Below are 19637 nucleotides of genomic sequence, written 5' to 3'. Positions count from 1 at the left end.
GCGACCCCGCCCTGCGCCTGGGCCCCGAGGCGACAGCCGAGGTACAGGTGCCTAGGGTGCAGCTTGCTTCCCTCTGCCCGGCGCTGTCCGAGAAGGCCTCGCGTCCCTTGTCCCGCCTTCTGCTGTGGCCATCCTCTCGCCGCGCCAAATGCAGGCCGTCGCCCTCCCGGAGGAGATCTGTTGGCTCCTTGAAGGTAACTCCTGGCTCAGTGCCAGACCTCTGTCCTGACCCCTCCCCTCCGGGAGGACCTTTCAGTGCTGGGCTGAAGGCAAGAAAGGAGACACCAGGGCACCAGCCCTTCAGCCCCATCACTCACCTAATATAAGTTCTAGGCTTCCAGAGTCTTCAGTTCCCCAATTGTCCCCAATGCCAGCCTCTCTCACATCCTCTCACCTCAGGGTCCTCACCATTCCCTTGAGTTTCACATTTTTCTGTTCCTTCTAGGCAACTATATCACCGAACATCAATTCTAGGTCGCTGAGGTCTTGCAGGCCAGTTTATGGCCTTCCCTGACACCTTGCTTGGTCTTGAACCTGTCTCCCCGGGAAAATCCCTGAGGAGTGTAGCGATTAGATCTCATTCTCCCCAGTCCTGACTCCTTAACTCGAGGAATACACACGCCTTTCTGGGTAGATGTCTCCTTGGCACACAGTAGGGCTCTATGGAGATTTATGGATCTTTGGGCCAAGCCTGGTGGTTAGGGGACTTCTTATAAGTGTGGCAAGCAAAGGAATCCTTTACTAGCCTGAAGATTTCGAGGGGTATCATTTACCCAAGGGAAGCCTCAGAGTATGGTATTCCTTCCTTCCCGGAAGTGTCCCGTTGTGATGGTTTCACCTTCAAAACGGTCCTTTAGCATTGAGGTCACACTTTCCGACACTCAACACACACTCCTGACACTCCAAAGAGACTTCCTTGATGGGCAATATCTTGTGCTTGGCTCACATGGTGAAAATCCAGTTTTACTCATTTTCCTATGACTGACCTTCCTGGGAGGACAGAGGGCTGGAATCTGCAGTTGCGTAAGGGTCTCAGGAGGAAACTGCTCAGAATGAAGCCTTGGCATCCAGGCGACATATCTGACACGTAGTTAACAGATGGCCTGCTTTGGGCAGGTCGTGATTTTGGCAAGCTGCATTCTTTCCAGTTTCTCTCAGTTTAATTGGTTTTATATCTCCATTACCTTGTTATCTTGGTATAAATGCCTCCTAATCAAGGATTTGGCCAGTGCTTTTGGATTCTGTCTGTTGCGCTGTCTATTCTATTCAGGATTGCTTCTCTGTAAGAGTTGGCAGCAAGGTGTTTCTTTTGATGCGATGTTTCAAAAATCTATTTTAGAAAAGCATCTTATTTATTTATTTATGTATTTATTTATTTATATTTTTGGAGTGTATGCGTGTGGGTGTGTATGTGCCACAGCCCATTTGTGGAGTTCAGATGGCAACTGTTGGGAATTGGCCCTCACCGTCTTCCATCCTCCAGTGATGGGGATCAAACTCACATCTTCATGCTTGGTGGCAAGCACCTTTACCTACCACCGTCCTCCCTTGTACTTAGGGGATTGAATCTAGAACCTTACGCATGCTCATTAGCTGTTCTGCTACTGAGCTGCATTCTCTAAATTATTGAAAATCCACTTGTAAACCAAGAAACTGTAGAAATAAAAAGTTATTTGGAAGATAGAAGAAATTATCAGACACCTAAAGAGATTTGACCAGTGCTGGTTTGGTATTAGGTACGTAAAGGAAGGCCATAGTTGTCTTTGATTTTTAGAGAAGGAACTGCAGCCACAAGTTGAATTCTACCCTTATATTTAAAGAGAGCGTTTCTTTTTATAGGTGTCAGTCATTTTATGAGAAGAAACCCATTTTACAAGCTTGTTAAATGATATACTTCAGTTTGGTGCACAGCATCGATAGAAAAATCCCCTCTCATTTTCAGAGGCTAGTGATACGATCTCCTCCTTCAACATTTTTGATGTGCAGTTCTTTATTGTTCAAAACTGACACTTTGGTAAACAACTCATTTTTGCACCTGCCACTTTCCTTTAGCTCAGATTATTTTCTTGTTAGCTGACTGTTTTTAATTGAAGTCTTCAGATCTTTTTCTAAAGCAGAACCTTTGTTTGCTGACAAGCAGAGCTGGGTATGAATGGAGATTAATTGCATGTCACACACTTCTGTATCAAACTCGCTGTGTCTTAACAATCTCTGATAGTGCTCGAGTCTTTAGAAGATATGGAGGAGTCTGAGGTTACACCGTGAGGAGCCTCACTGGTTAACTATTTCTTTAGAGCCATCCCTCCCTTTAAACTTGTAATTATGCTCTTGAATCTGAAGTGGGGGAGGTATATATTGGGATATAACCAATGATTCTATTGAAAAGTGGTTAAAAAGTATGTTTTCGAAAGATTTGCATGATGATAGTAACATATTGGTTATAGGCTTTTATTTGTAATGGGATGCAGTTTCTAGTGTAAAGCAGAAAAATGATTCACTGTGTTACAATTTGTGAATATTAGAAATCCAAAATGGCCGTCAATTTGTTGTCTGGAGCTAGTCACTCCCCTCCCCCACCACACACACTTCTTAAGGTTCACTGTTAAGAGTTAGGAAATCTGTAGGTCCTTGATCTCTATATAGTCGCTCAGTGGGAGGGAGTCACAGGATATGAGAGCTGCCACACAGCACGGGGGTGGGGTTTTCACAATGAATTACTGCTTTCATAAACCAAGTCGTAAGCATTTGCACAGTGATTTAATGCCAGCTATCAGAGCCATAACTTAAACATTTATCTATTTGTAACAATAGGAGCATAAAATGACAGGGACATTTTTTTGATATAATGTGAGCGCTTTAGAAAAATAAAATATGCAAAATGCTGTGCAAGGTTTATACTGAAATTTTTGCATAACGAGGGTCTGGAATTAATTATAAGTATTAAATTTTAAACATTTGAAGATGTCTCATTTGACATGGAAGTCCCACTTCTAGGGACATGTTATAGAAATTAAAGACTTGAAATATATGTTAATATAAGTTTATCCCAGATGTCAACGAGGTGGGAAAAGCAGGTGACAGTTAATTGAATCATGGGACATCCATCTTAGTTTATATCCAAAGAACATAGGAGGTCTATGTGTCTGTCTGACATCTATCTATCTCAGCTTACAAAATGTCCATGGAGTGTTTTTCAGACTAAAGATGTGAAATACACAAGAGTACATATGATGGCCCTTTTTTATTTGAAAACAAAAAGCCAAAAAAAAAAAAGTTCCATACAGCATATAGGTTTGTGTAAGCCTCAGGAAAGTGTCTAAGACAGTCTCCTTTTAAGGACAGAGATACTTGTAGGGGTTAATGATTTTTATTACATATATCTTCAATTGGTTACATTGTGACAAAGGCCATGTATTACTTCCTGAATCAAGAAAGAATAGTCAGGTAGTTTTAAAAAAAAAAAAAAAGACACACAGAAGCCCAGAAGTTGCTGGGCAGTGGTGGCGCACGCCTTTAATCCCAGCACTTGAGAGACAGAGGCAGGCAGATTTCTGAGATTTTTGAGGCCAGCGTGGTCTACAGAGTGAGTTCCAGGACAGCCAGGGCTACACAGAGAAATCCTGTCTCGAAAAACAAAAAAACAAAAAACAAAACAAAACAAAACAAAACAAAACAACAAAAAAAACCAAACCAAACCAAACAAAAAAACAAAAAAAAAAAAAAAAAGAAGAAGAAGAAGAAGAAGCCCAGAAGTTAAAGGGCCATTAACTGCAGTTGTGATTGTTTTTCTTGTTTAGCCATGGGAAGTTGTGTGGAAAGTGTATATTAAAACAAAACAAACAAAAAAAACACCTTCTCTGTTGTTTTCTGGCAAATGACAAAGTGCCAAGAAGCTTCCAGCATCCCAGGAAACAGCCTCTTCCATCGGCCCTGTGGAGCTCCCACACAGGGACAGAAAGTGGTCCCATATCAGTGAATAAGGCACGGTACAGATAAGCAACCGAGGGCATCTTCCGCTTTATTGAAAGAACAGGAAATATTCAGGTCTGTTTTTAAGTAGTCAGGCTTCAGATGTAGAAGTTATCTTTTTTTTTTTTTTTTGGCTTTTGTTTAGTGATAACGATGCTGAAAACAAGAACAATAGGTTGGCAGCTTGTAATCTCTGTTGCACAGATACAAACACAGTCTCCTCTTCCTGGTCTTTCTAGCGCCACCCCACCTTGTGTGTGTGTCTCTGTCTTGATCTCTCACTCTTTTAAGAACCAAAGAAGAAAGAGTGAAGGAGGTGCAGCAGATAGATAGGATCCTGCTGGCTTCACCCCGATAGCTGATAGACTCAGCTGCCACTCAGTGCCGCCATGGGGCTTGGAAGATGGAGTGAAGCCCAAACGTCACTGCCTGGCTCCCTAGCACCGCCCCTGGCTCCCTAGCACCGCCCCTGGCTCCCTAGCACCGCCCCTCATATCCTGATGGTTGCTTACTTTTAAACTTGAGCAGCTGCCCTTGGTGGTGGCACATGCCTTTAATCCCAGCACTGCAAAGGCAGGTGGCTCTCTGTGAGTTCGAGGCCAGCCTGAGTTCTAGGACAGCCAGGGCTACACAGAGAAATTGTCTGAACTAAGCAACAACAACAACAAACCCCCTCAGCAGTCATTACCCATTTCCTTCTAGATAGTCCTCCAGAGTGGTAGTCCTAGATGAAAGGATAAAACGTCTTTCAGTTTCTCTAGATAGCAAAGGGTCTTTTAAACCGTTTAACTCGTAAACATCTTTGATCAAGTCTTTTAAAATAGGAATTAGCATCTTTCCTCCATTTCTGGTCTTGGAATGAGTCTCATTTAAACACTTCTAAAATCAGTATTGTTCTGGTGAATGTCTGCTATTCAAAGCTGTTTCTGACGGGGATATTCTTGGTTTCCTTATAACTGCCCGTCTGATTAATTCATTTATATGGAGCTGGAGACTGAACCCAAGGCCTCATGCATGCTAGTCCAAGATTTCTCTCTGAGCCAGACTCCTGTCTGCTTTGTACTTGATATTTTGCCATTTCTTACCTACTTTGTGAAGCTGAGGCCTTTTACTGTTTTTTTGGTTTGGATCTGTGTCTTTGGCGTTTCTGGAACAATAGATTATCAAGTATTTTGGAGCTATGTATAAGAGTCAATATAAGAGGTATCTTTGGGTTGGAGATGTAGTTCACTGGTATAGTGCTTAGCTAGCATTCCAGAGACCTTGGTTCAATTCCCAGTACTGTGTGTGTGTGTGTGTGTGTGTGTGTGTGTGTGTGTGTGTAGGGAGAGACAGCAGCAGCATCTGGCTGTGGTGAGAGTTTTTCTCTGTTCACCACGTGGATGGGTTCCAGTGATTGAACTTATATCCTAAGCCCTGGTGGCAAGCATCATTACCCTCTGAGCCATCTCAACAGTCCAGAGTGGCTGTCTTGATAAACAAATACCTAGGCTCTGAGGCATGGCTTTGTGGCGTGTGCTTGGCTGCTCTGCCTTTTTTTGGTTAACTTTTGAGACTGGTGGTCTTGATGACAGGTAAGTTAGTGCTCTCCTGAATCCTGAGTGGTAAAATGTGAGTTTTAATGTTATTTTTTTTCTGACTACAAAAGTGATGATTTGATGCCCGAGGGATGGAGGATGCTGGGGTTTGAGATGGGGGTGGGTGGGTAGGTCAGGGAGCACCCTCTCAGAGGCAAAGGGGAGGGGGGATCGGGTCTTCACTCTGGGATGGGGGACTGGGAAAGTGAACAAGTGTAGTGTAAATAAATAAAATAATTTAATAAAAAATGGGAAAAAAGTGATAATTTTTGTAATTGAAACCAGAAAAGATAGAGTATACAGTCACCCTTTGTCAACAATTGTTAAATCTCCATGGATTCCATAGATTTCTTTTGCTAGCGATATAACATTGTTTTTATAAGAAAACATCAAAGTAAACATTAGGAAACAGTCTTATTTTACTGAGGCACTGTCTCACTGTGTAGCCCTGGCTGGCCTCTAACTCATAGAGATCAACCTGCCTCCGCCTCTGCCTCCCAGGTGCTGGGATTAAAGGCGTGTGAACCTCACCTGGCCCAATAATCTGTTTATTGATTTAAGAAGAACCCTAGGAGCAAGATGGAAGTTCAGCCTCATTCCCTCTTAAGTCTTCAGTGATACCTCTTTCTCTGTTTTTGTTTGCTTGCTTTCTGTTTTTTGTTTTGTTTTCTGTTTTCCTGAGACAGGGTTTCTCTGTGTAGTCCTATCTGTCCTGGAACTTGCTCTGTAGAGACTAAGCTGGCCTTGAACTCACAGAGATCCCCCAGCTTTTGCCTTTCAAGTGCTGGGATCTAAGGCGTGGACAACCACCATGCACGGCATTTTTTTTTTTTAAACTAAAGTGTCCATGCTTAGTTTATAGTGTAGACTTACCAATCAGAACACGGTGAACAACGAACAGTTAAAGCTTTAGAGGCAGATGACACCCATCCAGGATGAGAGCCTATGAGAAAAGAGTGGATAGGAAAGGTCGGAATGTGGAGGAGAGGAAAGCAAACCAAAGACAGGAAGAGGCTTCCAGGCCCCACCCCAACCATCTGACTGACGGTGCTGGGCACAAGGTAGTGATTTCCGTGTATCATGATCGAACACCTGTGTAGCCTTCCCAACTTGTCATGCCTAGCAAACCACACCAGCCAAATCAGAGCAGTGTCCACCAGGACACACTGAAAACACTGGATTACAGACTACTGGTATTCTGTACATTTAAGTAAAATCTCATAACTGTCCCTTTAAGTCACATATTACTGGTCCATAAAAGAAACAAGACTGGCTAGTGGTATAGCTTCTGCAAAGTCTCATTATGATCTTTGGAAGAAAAAAATAAATAAGCCAGGAATTCTTAATTCCTTGTTACAGGCATGTGGGGAGTTATGAGACCACTGTGAATTCTGCAGTCACCTCTAAATACCCCAGCAAAATCAAATCTCTAAAATCTTAATATTTCATTTCCCTATCCCTCTATTGGCAGTCTTTATGAACTTGTCTATTTATGGGCCAATTAGATGAAAGTACCATAGTTGGGAAAAATGACTTGACAGTTCTCTATGTTGCCCTGGCTGTTCTGGGACTGGATCTGTAGACCAGGCTGGTCTTGAACTCAGAGATCCACCTGCCTCTGCCTCCTGGAGTCCTGGAATAAAGGACATGGGCCATCAACACCTTGGAGCTTTCATTTTGTCAAGAATTTGTTTTAAAACTTAATCTAAGGGGACTAGGGATATAGCTCAGTGGTTAAGAGCACTGACTGCTCTTCTTAGAGATCCTGAGTTCAATTCCCAGCAACCACATGGAGGCTTACAATCATCTGTAATGGGATCTGATGCCCTCTTCTGGTGTATCTGAAGACAACTACAGTGCACTCCTATACATAAAATAAATAATAAATTAAGAAAAACTTAATATTAAAAATTTGACTTGACAACTAATTATCTTTTTCTTTTTTTGAGGCAGGGTCTCACTACATAGCCTGTCGCTATGTAGACCAGGCTGGCCAAGTTACAGACATCCACCTGCCTCTGACTCCTCTGTCATTGTTAAGCACACAGTGGTCTTTTGTTAAGAAGTAAAACTTGACAGTAAGGCTGAGACCTGGTCTCCCAGCCTTGTTTGTACTTCTAGGACATTGCCAGTGCAGAGACGCTGTCAGAGTGCGGAGGTTGTGGGTCATGTGACCTGAGGGTTGTTTCTACCTGATGATCCTAAAGCCATGAAGTGTTTATGTTTTTAACTCTCCTTCTGGTTATTGTAGATGAAACAATGAAAGTCCCCACACGCTTACAACACAGAGAAAACACAACCCTGGAACCAAGGCACTGCGAGGACTTTAGGTTGAGCTTTATTTAACCGGTGGACAAACTTGCCATCCAGTGTTGATGGTTTTCCTTTGGAAATCTAATGGTCCAGCCTGTGGAAATATCTGCATATGTACAGGATGGTGCGCAGATGGGCATAGTTTCTGTAGTGCTGTGGAAATAGTAAACTAAAATGGAAATAGCACAAGCACTCATGCATAGGAGGACAAAATAAATAGTGAACTCCTGTTTATCAGTTTAAACACACACACACACACATACACACACACATACACACACACATACACACACACACACATACACACACATACACCAATGGTAGGGAGGGAGACTAGGCTGATTGAGTCATGTGCAAAAGTTGCTAACTCTTCTAGTTAAAAAGTCAGAGACTGGGCTGTTGAGATGGCTCAGTGGGTAAAAGCGCTTGTTGCCCAAGCCTGACAACCTGAGTGTCATCCCCAGAAATGATGGTGGATGAAGGAAAGAACCAGCTTGTGAAAGTTATCCTCTGAGCTTCACATACATGCACGCATGAATGAACGCGCACTCGCGCACCCACACACCACAGCATGCGCCCTGGCCCCCCCAATACCACAAACAACATATAAAACTGAAAAGTCAAATGTTCCCCTATGTTGGGTAAATAGCATATAGTGATGTATATCTCTGAGGTATGTTTATAGTGCTTATGATAACGACATGAATGAAGATATGAGGCAGATGATGCTCTCATGCACTGCTTAGGTACAGTGAGTTTGGAAAATTATTTGAAATTTAATGCAGTCCTACCAATACCCAGTAATTCCACCCCTAGAAATTTACCCATGAAAAATGAGTATTTAGCCTCATAGCACAATCATCCTGTCTTCATCACTGGTCTACTGCTGTGAAGAGACACCATGACCAAGGCAACTCTTACAAGAGAAAGGATTTAACTGGGGGCTTGCTTACAGTTCCAGAGGTTTGGACCATAACCAACATGGCAAGAAGCATGGTGTCATGCACGCAGGTGCTGGAGCAGTAGCTGAGAGCTACATCCTGATCTACAGGCACAGGGGAGAGAGAGAAAGAGATGGAGCACACATGTGCACACCTGGACCTGACATGGTTTCAAATAGTGCCACTGCTGGGTGACTAAGCATTCAAGTATATGATCGTATGGAAGCCAGTTTCATTCAAACCACTACAAGTCTAAAGTTGACAACAGCTCATTACCTAGAAGTAAAAGAACAGATGCTGAGCAATGTATTCGAACGGTGGAAGACTACATAGCAAATGTGATAAATCTATACACAAGTGTAAATAAATCTCAAAGACATTCTGCTGAGGATAGTCACGAGTGTGTGAAGTTTTAGATTCTATTATGACAGAAGTCAGACTGGCGGTTGTCTTTGAGGAGGGGCATTGTTAGGGAGGAGTCTAGGTGGTGGAAACTTTCCTCTGCTGATCTAGATGGAGGCCATACAGGTGTGTGTATGTTAAAGATTAGTGCATTTACACTGATGGTATTGGTGTTACACTAATGCCTGGACAAGTACAGGCAATAGGGAGAGGCCCTTAGTCTGACTTCAGCACTGGGGAAAAATACCACCACCACCACCACCAGTAGTGTATTTCGTGTAAATCATCAATCAAAACTACTGGTAAGAAAGGAAGAAAAATACAAGGAAAGAACAGTGGGAGAAATGGAGGGAGGAGGGAAGAAAGATGTATTTATAGTGATGAAGAAATAGGCACACAAAAGGGGCATCAGAAAGGAAAAATATTTTAATAGAAATATGATTCTAAGTTTAGTAAAATTCAGTTAGGAGACTGGGGAGATGGCTCAGTGGTTCATTTGCCACGCAAGGCTGGCAATAAACTGGATATGATCCTAGCAGCTCACATTTAAAAAAAAAAAGCCAGATGTAGCTGTTCACATCTGGAACTCCAGCACTCCTACCAGGAGGCAGAGATAGAAGAATCAACTGGCTTCTCAGGGGCAGCTAGCATTTAACACACAGAGCATAGTAGAAACAAGAGACCCCCTTCCTCAACAAGGTAAAAAGTTGAGGGCCTGGGGATGGAGCTCAATGTTCGAACGAGGGTCTGGCAAATAAAATCACCAGAACCTAAAGGAACAAAAGAAATTAAGTAACAAAATAGAGTTACATATATTGAGAGGAGAGAGAGAGAGAGAGAGAGAGAGAGAGAGAGAGAGAGAGACTGACTGACTGTAAGGGGTATGTGTACATACATGCAAGTACTCACAGAGGCCAGAAGAACTGTCTGGATCCCATGGAACTGAGTTGCAGAGAGTTGGGAGCCATCTGACCTGGGTGTTGAGAACTGAACTTGGGTCCTCTGCAAGAGCAGTTGGAACTCTTAACCACCGAGCCATCTCTCGAGCCACAGTCAAATATTTTCTCTGGCTATGTAGGCATCTTACCGTGTTTCTCACACTTGAGGTATAATATGCAGTCTCTAAAGCCATTCAAACTATTACACAGTCCAACCAAGCATAAATCTACTAGTGACTATGTTTTAGTAAAACTCCTATTGTGTGATTTAACACCATATTCTTCCATTAACATACTAATACTAGAATGTCAACAATGTTAGGAGAAACATCCGCGATGAGAACTTTGTGTGCGTGGGGTGTGCGGACCACATGTATGTGCTGGTGTGCTTGCAAGGGCGAAGGAAGATGCTGAGTGTCCTGTAGTCAGTTTCCACCTATAGCCTCTGTGGCCGAGCGTCTCTCACTGATCTTGGAGATGGGCTGGAGCAGGAGGCTCCAGCAATCCATGATCTCCTCTCCCTGTCCTACTGCTGGTGTCACAGATGTGCATGGCCATCCCTGACTTCTCTTTTCTTTCTTTTTTTTTTCTATCATTGCTGGGATTTGAACTCATAACCCCATGTTTGTGCAGCAAGCACGCTTACCCACTGAGACATCTGTCTGCTCCCTGAGGTGAATTTACATATATCACAAATTATTCTATCCAAGTCATTGGTTTTCAGAAAGACTTGCCATTTGGACGCTAAGACTGTTCTGTTCCTGAGCTCAGTCTGCCCCATCTTCCATACTCAAGCTGAACAGTAAGATTATATAGTGGGACTTAAAGACTCGAGCTCCCAACAGCCGTCTCTTATAATCACCTAGCCTATTGTGTAGCTCTGACAAACCAGAAAAGCAAGCAATGAACTTGGAAACACAAGGGAAATAAATAGGAACAAATGTTGCAGAAATTATAAGACTTCTGTAGGGCGTAATGGCTTATAACATGACAAAAATTAGATCTATGATGGTTGCGTCAATATGTTAAGATCCTCAGATGACGGTAAGATTAAAACGTATCTTATCTTTTCCTATACTTAAAATGATTAAAAACTGCTTAAGTACTATACTTAATGAAATTAGTTAAAAATATCATCTTAATAGCTAGGTCTAGAATCTCTCTTAGGAAATGAGCTGTCATTGTTGGGGAAATAACATCATCATTATTAGTATTAATATTATTACCATCATCATCATTGTTATTAGAGACAGTGTCTCACTATGTAGACCAGGCTGGCCTCAAACTCGCAGTGGTCCCCGCCTGAAAGCTGGGATTAAAGGTGTGAGCCTCTACCCCACTACCACACCCCAATCCCTATTGTATGTAGGGTGTTGTTGAGGGCTTTAACAACCGAATGGATGGTCAGACTGTAAGTACCAGCAAGGAAAAAATGTCTTTTGATTTTGTCCTGTATAGGAGAAAGGGAGAAAATGTAAGAAGGCTTGGAGCTAAATCAGAGGGAGGAATAGGGGGTGTGTACACTCTGCTAACAGGGTTGCAAGGTGCTTAGGGATGAGGAAATCCTTTGAATGGCTGCTATGTAAATCCCTCTTGCTACCCCTGTATCACCGGTATCTCCAGCCAGTGATGTCTTCTTCCGTCACAGACCCATCATGGGAATAGTGGTTTGGGGAAATTGAGGAAGAAGATAGGTCAAAAACCAGGATTTCTCAACCTCGAAATTACTGACAGATTGAGCTAGAAAAGTCTTCCCTGTTGGGGCTGTTATGTGTATTCCAGAAAGTTCAGCAGCCTTCTTCTCATTTTCTACTCACTAGATGTCAGTAGTGATCTCCCCAGTTGTGTCAATCAAAAGTCTCCAGCTGTTCTAAGCCTTGATAACCAGGACAGAGCATGTGTAGAAGAAGCACAGAACCTGTAAGGTGCGGAACCCTGAGAACCCAGTTCCTCGAAAATGACCTGGAACCTGAGGAGAGCTGTGGGCTTCCCTGGGAGGAAGTTCTCACTCCCCGTGGAGTAGTTCAGAGGTCTGCTTAGTCCTGACTTGTAAATTGTTTTCAGAATGAAATTCAAATAACCCAAATACGCTCCTCCCTTCCCCTCCCCGCCCCGCCCCCAGCTTCCTGGCCACGTGAAAATTTGCAACTGTGTCTTTGCTCACCTTGTTGGTCCATCCTTGCCTTTCTACAGGAGGCGAGACTTGTGAGGACTCCTTTAATGTCCTTCAGAGGCCATTTATCCTTTTGGAGTCTGTTGATTTCTATGAGAACTTTACGAGGAGGGGGAGAAGTTGGCCCATTTTTTTGTTGCTGTCTAGGTTGGGAATATTATACACCTCTATAGAGTCCCAGTTTTTCTACTCTGATATTTCAGTTGAAATTTTGCTTTGTAGAATCTTTGAGGTGGCATTTAAAAAATTCCCTATTCTGTTCTTGTATGATTTAAGCATTTATGAGAAGGTAGGCTCTGCTAACTTCGCTATAAATAGATTTGTTTCATGTATGTATTTTTATGTATCTAAAATATTATTTTCTAATTAATTCTAAGTTTTAAAAATGGAGTTCTTTTTCCCTCTCGTTTGTTACTTTTTTTTTTAAATGATAGGAGAGGTAAAGGGCTCAGATTGTTATTATTAATATTATTATAGTTTTAATTATCAGGTTCTTATGTGTTTAATACAGTCTACATATTGTTTTCATTCATTTTCAGATATCTACAGTTTAATTTTCATACACTTTCATGAGACTGGCGTTATTAATATGGCCCCAAATGGATGAGGAAACGGAGATCTAAGATCAAACAGGTAGTAAGAAAGTGGCTGTCAAGACTGGATTGGGGACAAAATGGACACAGGGTACAGCACATTACACACACATAGGACACACAGGCCCCAGAGAAAATACTAAAAGTAAGAAAGGCATACTCTGCAGCATTAGAGCATATGCTTCCTCCTGAATTAGCACAAATGCTGAGAAATGTTCTCACTCAAAATGTCAGAGAGATCCCCAAAGTAACGTGAGAGATCTCCAAAGTAACGTTACAGATCAGTGAGTGATGGGAAGAAATACATGGAAACTGGATATAAAACCGTACTGAGCATATCGGGGGCCAATACGTACCAGACATGCACCCCAGCATGACATGATGAACCATGTGGAGCATGGTCAACCTCCCAGGGACTACTGTGTACTCCTGGAGTAAAAGAACTCTCTGTCCCTCGGCAGCCATCAACTGCCAATCAACTCAGCCAGGGGTGGAGCCCTGTGGGCACCTCCCCCATCCAGGGCGGAGTTTTGATTGGCTTGATCTCGTGCAGACAGCCATCTGTCTTAGTACGTCTGTGTCTTAGTACTTCCCCCAACCTTGGGCTATTAAAATCTTTCTGCTAAACCTTGACATTTTCATCCTCCTGCCTCCATCTCCGGCGTGTTAGGATTACAGGTGTGTGTCACCACACTCAATTTACAGTGCTGGGGACCAAACCCACTATGCTAGGCAAGCCCTCTACCAGCTGAGTTACACCCGCAGCTTACAGAAATCTTAGCTTTTATTTCTTTCGAGGTAGAACCTCTTATAGAGCAAACTGGTCCCACTATATAGTTGAGGCTGGTCTCGGACTCCTCATTCTCTCGTCTCTACCCGGCCCCCCCCCCCCCCCGCAAGTTTTAGGTTTAAAGGAACACACCACCACTGCCAGCTTGTTTTGTTTTATTTTACCTTAAATCTAAATAGCCACGTGTAGTTAGTGTCTACTGCATTAGACAGCACAGTTTAAATATCTGAGACAAAACAAATAAAGAGGTCAAGAAAGAAAAAAAAACCCATGTTACAAAAAGTAAAGAATTAGCAAAGGAGGCTATTAATATTATTATAGTGAAGATTATGAAACAATATAAATGTACAGATGTCAAATTCTTGAAGTATAACATACATAATAGAGCACTGATAATTCTCTTGGTCTGAAATCTTCACATGGAGAGAAAGAGCCAGAAGATACCAACTCACCATTATTGATTTTTGTTTTTTTTTTTAAGATTTATTTTATTTATATGAGTACACTGTAGCTGTCTTCAGACACACCAGAAGAGGGCATCTAATCCCATTACATATGGTTGTGAACTATCATGTAGTTGCTAGGAACTGAACTCAGGACCTCTGGAAGAGCAGTCAGTGCTCTTAACCACTGAGCCATCTCTCCAGTTCCCACCACTATCGTTAAACGGAGGGACAGGATTTAATTCCTCTTTAAGTCATAAGGGTGAAGCCATAAACAGATTATGAATGAAGTTGGTAACTTCTAAGCTCCTTGAAGGTAGGCAGAACAAACAGTTAATAGTTGTCTTAGGCTCTCTGGGGTGCTCTAATGAAGTGCTAAAAGCAGGGTAGTTTATAAGCAGCAAAGGTTTATTTTTCATAGTTTTACAGATTAGGAAGTTGAAGACCAAGACACTGGCAGATTTAATGTCTAGTGAGGACCTACTTGGTGTTTTAAAGTAGAAACTTTCTGTGCCCTTACACAGTAGACCAGATAAGTCAGCACCCTGAGGCCTCTATAAAAATAAAGACTCCCTCAGTCCAGTTGATCTCTGTCCAGAACTTCCACCTTTTAATACTACCATTTTGGTGACTTTGGGGGAAACACACGGCCATTGGGATTATAGTGGAGACCTAAGCAAATGCTCACAGTCAACAGCAAGTGAAAAGCTGGACGCAGAAATACACTACACAAACCTAGTCCACACAGTGTGCCCTGGCTAACAAAGTGGTTACAGTCAATGAAGATGGAAATACCTGGAGGTGTGGTGATTAGAGGAAGAGCCTGGGGTGGGGGGAGGGGCAGGGACAGGGGTGGGGACATTGAATGATGGCAGAAATCAGCTGCGGATTGTTGAAGTAAAACAGGGATTGACTTAGTACAACCAGGACATTTCTGTGGTCATGCCCACCCAGGACAACCATTTATACTTAAATGGTATGTGCAGATATTCTGGGGACTTCTTAACACAAAAGAAGCCTGGACCACTAGCCAGTATTCAAGTCCACAGAATTAGTTAAAGTAATGAATTAAAATTAACATTTTAACTTATGCTAATCTTTTCATTCACAGACCCAAACAAACAAACAAACAAACAAAAAACCTCAAATATTTTCTTGGGTGCAAAGCCAGTTACAGGCAGACACTTATCCATTATTCTTCTCAGAAATGCAAGTTCTGCTTTAGTAGTTCAAATACTTTCCCACAGTATCCCCTCTAGGAACATTTTTATTGGTATTTGGTTGGTGGAATTGTTTTCAACAGCACTGGGTCATTCATCTTGCCTCCAAATAAAAGGTTGATGGAAGCAAACTTCCGAGTTTTAGAAACATACATCAACAGAAAACATTTGCAACTGTTAGCACTGACTCCAGGATTGTTTCCCCTCCAGTGTGTCGAGAGCATTATGGAGAAATCAGAAAGAAGCCGCATTTATCCTTCAATCGTTAGAAAAAAAAATGTGACCCTTAAGATGTCATTTTCCAAATAAACAAAATGGTAACCTTGCAAAGGGACAAGGTCAGAGAGTTTGAGAAACCATCAGGACGTCCTGGCCAGGCGGCCTTTCCGCCGTAGCAGGTGTTTGCAGGATGCCATGATGCTATTGTGCTTCCGTTGCTGTACATGCCTTCTCGTCCCTTGATCTTTTTTTTTCCTTGCTCTGACTTCCTTGCACAGATGTCTGGAACCTAAGGGCATTTTTGTTTTCAGGCAGGTGTGAATTTTACTGAGAACACAGGCTTTACCAAAGCTGTGCTTACCTTTTAAAATACAAGATTTAAAGTTATCACGAGTTACTCTTAGATGAAATACTATGTCTTTACAAGTGTGCCTTCTAGATGAACATTGCTACCTCTCTTTTCCCTCCTGACCCTCTTTGGCTCTCCAAGTTTAAATCTTCTCATTCTCTGTAACTCACCTGGGCTCGTGAGCTTCAGAGAGCTTTGTGGATGTTACTCGTACAGCCAGCCCAGACCTTCTTGGTAGCATGTATCATAATTGTAACGTGCATCTGAGTATATATCCTTTGCTAGATCTGCCTTGATCACGGGATACATGCGGAAGAGTAGGTACATTTGTGTGTGGTGTTGTTTATGGCTGGCGACTGGCATCTTTTCCATGTGATGGATGGAAATACCATTATTATATGGTATTTACTGCTCACTCCCTAGCCGAAGGTAACTGTGGGCAGACACCCTCACCCTCCTTTTTGACACTGAATATTGCTATCACAGGGATCCCAAAGCATTCTGATTCGACAGAATATGATGTCTGTAAAGGAAGAGGATTTGTTTTTCTGAGTGCCAAGTATCAAATCCAGGACTGTTAAAAAAAACCTAATTATACAAATTCCATTTTTCCTCCCGGCCTCTTAGTTCTGAATAATATCAACTTGGAGACTACTTATTTATTACTAAACACTTAGGCCAGAAGCTTTGGCTCATTCTTTGACTAGCTCTTAACTTATTTAACCATTTAAGCTATTCTATGTCTACCACTTGGTTAGTTACCTCTCTTTAGTCCCGGCCCACTTTGTCTCCCTGAGTCTCCTCGGCGTCTTCCTCCGTGTCTCCCTGAGTTCATTTACTTGCTGGCTTTTGTCAGGCTCCCTGTGTCTTGTCTTCTAGGTCTGTCTCCAGTCTTAGCTCTGTCTTGGCTCTCGCCTGAGTCTCTTTTTAAATCTGTATTTCCCAGAATCCTCTCTCTTCCTGCCAGTGTTCCACCTCCTATTTCCTGCCCCAGCTCATTGGCCACCAGCTTGTTTATTGACAGGTGATGCTTACAAGAGAATTTCTTATAAACATAGGATCTTGTGTATATATCAAGCAAGCCTTCTGGCCCTGAGTTACGTTCTCCACAAAGAGCTCTTGTTAGCAAATGGCTTGTCTACCTTAATGGAAAAACCTACCAACAGGATAGTGACCAGAGAGAGGCGAGGTACTGCAGGGTGGCTTGAAATCTCTTTCCTGTCTGGTGTCTTCAGGAAGGCTTGCTCAGGCTCCTTTGGGTTCTCACCATAAGAAGCTCCTCCTCCTCAGCTGAAGAGCGAATGTAGCCCTACTAATTTCTTTCCTCAATGTTTTCATCAAGTTTTGGTAGTAGGATTTTGCAGGATCTTTCACAGTATCAAATACAAAAACTGGAATGTAGTCCTTCCTTCTGACTTCATGTCTTCCTGGCTATATACTTTAACTGGAAAGCTTGGGAGTATACCTGCAGAGCAGATTCTAAATATCCCTTGAGACAGATGGAAGAGGTCGTCTTTGTGTCTTTTTGTTCCTCTGAGTAGATGCTGACTGGAGGTAAAGAAGTAAGCACTTAACTTCTCAAGTATTGGGGGACAAGCCTTTCAAATAATTTATGTGAAGGAAAACCGAAACAGAACAAGTCTTCAGAAAAAGAATCAGCCCACGCACAGCAGCCTCAGTAGGACATAATTATAACCCGCCGGTAGGCTTTGGCATATGGAGGATGCAGGCATTTTACTTACAAGAATTTAGTAAAGATATTTGTTGATTATATCTTAATGAAACTGGATTGGGGAAGAATTTACTAGGGAAACTCAGTGTGTGTGTTTGTGTGTGCGTGTTCAAGTGTGCATGTCTGTGTGTGCGTGAGTGCATGTACATGTGTGTTCTACAAGAAGAAAGTAAACACTTGAACTTACCACATCACATAAGATTTCTTTATCATCATCATCATCATCACCACCACCACCATCAACATAATTGCACTACTGGGGATTGAACCCAAGCCAAAGCATGTAGGTAACCGCCCACCACTGACTAATATCCCAGGCCCTTTTGTATTTTTATTTTGAGACAGGACATCACTGAGTCATGAAGGCTGGCCTTCTACTTCCTATCCTCTTGCCTCAGCTTCCTGAGTAGCTGGGGATCCCAGGCCTGTGGCACCAGATCCAAACATAGGATTGCCTTTGCAGCCTACTTCCTGTACTTGCCCACGGTAGTCTTTCCCTGTTAGGGACTGACTGTATGAAAGCTGGCAAGGTTCTCCGCCACTGAATAAAGCAAGGGTGACGAGTGGAGAAGACCACGTACCCAAACCACGAGCACCTCAGGTTTCATGCTGATTTTTATTTTACTGTTTTTTTTTCTGACTCTGAAACACATAATGTATAAACACACACACATCTAGACATATAAATAATATGAAGAAGATTGCGAGAGAAATTGCTATTTTACCCCCAGTGACTGACGACCTCTGCTAAAGTTCCGATGTTTACCTCAGTGCCTGACTGACATGTGGGAAGCATGCTAAGATGAATGAATTGAACCCAATATTTTAATTTTTCAATTTATTTATTTATTTATTTATTTGTGTGTGTGTGTGTGTGTCTGTGTGTGTAGAAAACTTGCGGGAGTTGATACTTTCCTTCCACCATGAGGGACCTAGGAACTGAACTCGGGTCTTCAGTCTTGGAAGTTAGTGTTTTTTAAACCTGTCTTGCTAGCACTGTTTGGCTTTTTTTTTTCCATTCAGACTTAAGACATTCAGATTATATGTTTTACTGCTTTTACTAACTGAATTTTTGTAGAAATTTTAGGTTATGTAAATATTGAGCAGACAAGTTCCCTTAACCCTTTCTTTCCTCCGGTTCCCTTTAATTAGAGCATCTTACACCAGGGTGGTACTGTGTTAGTTGGCGTTCTCTCGAGGGGCAGACCCAATAGAATGGATCTATTTCTACTAAAGGGGGACTTATTAGGATGGTTTACTCCATGCTCTGCTTAGTCCAGCAGCAGACTTTGCCTACAGAAAGGCCAAGAATCCGGTAGTTCACAAAGCTGGATATCTCAGCTGGTCTTTGGTCTGTGTTAATATGCTAAAGAAGTAGGTTCCTAATACCAGGGAAGGACTCCTTCAGCTGCTGGATCCATGAGCTTGCCAGTGGGAGTGAAGGCAAGAAGGCAAAACCCAAAAGCTTCTCTCTCCCATGTCCTATTATGTGGTCCTCCACGGAAGGTATGGCTCAGATAGGGTGGGTCTTCTAACCTCAAACGATCCTGATTTAAGATAGTCTTCTCACCTCAAAGGAGACCAAGACAGTCCCTCACAGGCGTGTCTAGCTGCTTGAGTTTTCGTTGATTCCAGATGTGATCAAGTTGATAATCAAGATTAGCCATCACAGGTACTTTTTTTAGGACTAATAAGCCTGCATCATCACCGTGCCGCCTAAAATCCACGCTTCATTCAGCTTCCAGAGTTTTACCTAATGTCCCTTTCCATCTCAGGATTCTATCCAGGATACAGTCAGGTCTTCTTGGGCTCCACTCAGCTGTGGCCATCTCCCACACTTCCCTTGCTTTTGACAAATGTATCCCTTTTGAGGAGCTAGTCAGGTATACAGCAGAATGACCCTCGGTTAGAATGTGTCAGGATGTGTCTAGTGTTCCTCTCCTGATTAGACCGGGGTTACAGGTTTGAGGGAGGACTG

The 19637-nt window shown here is 42.6% G+C and overlaps 1 protein-coding gene across 2 annotated transcripts in view; it reads left to right on the top strand.

Moving 5' to 3' along the window:
- Nucleotides 1-74: 74 nt before the first annotated feature.
- The window catches only part of Skap1 (src kinase associated phosphoprotein 1), a 295894-nt gene continuing 276331 nt past the window's right edge, over nt 75-19637 (top strand). The window contains exon 1 of one of the 2 annotated variants that reach the window (XM_028754983.1): nt 75-194. In XM_028754983.1, the coding sequence (XP_028610816.1) occupies nt 149-194 (46 nt within the window). In that variant the 5' untranslated portion in view covers nt 75-148. The remainder of the gene's footprint in view (nt 195-19637) is intronic. The other variant, XM_028754982.1, reaches the window with a different exon arrangement.

This window comes from Grammomys surdaster, unplaced genomic scaffold (assembly GCF_004785775.1).
Source record: "Grammomys surdaster isolate TR1022 unplaced genomic scaffold, NIH_TR_1.0 126048, whole genome shotgun sequence".
Taxonomy (NCBI): domain Eukaryota; kingdom Metazoa; phylum Chordata; class Mammalia; order Rodentia; family Muridae; genus Grammomys; species Grammomys surdaster.
The sequence above is the reverse complement of the archived record's forward strand: the minus strand, read 5'-3'. Positions and strand labels throughout refer to the sequence as shown.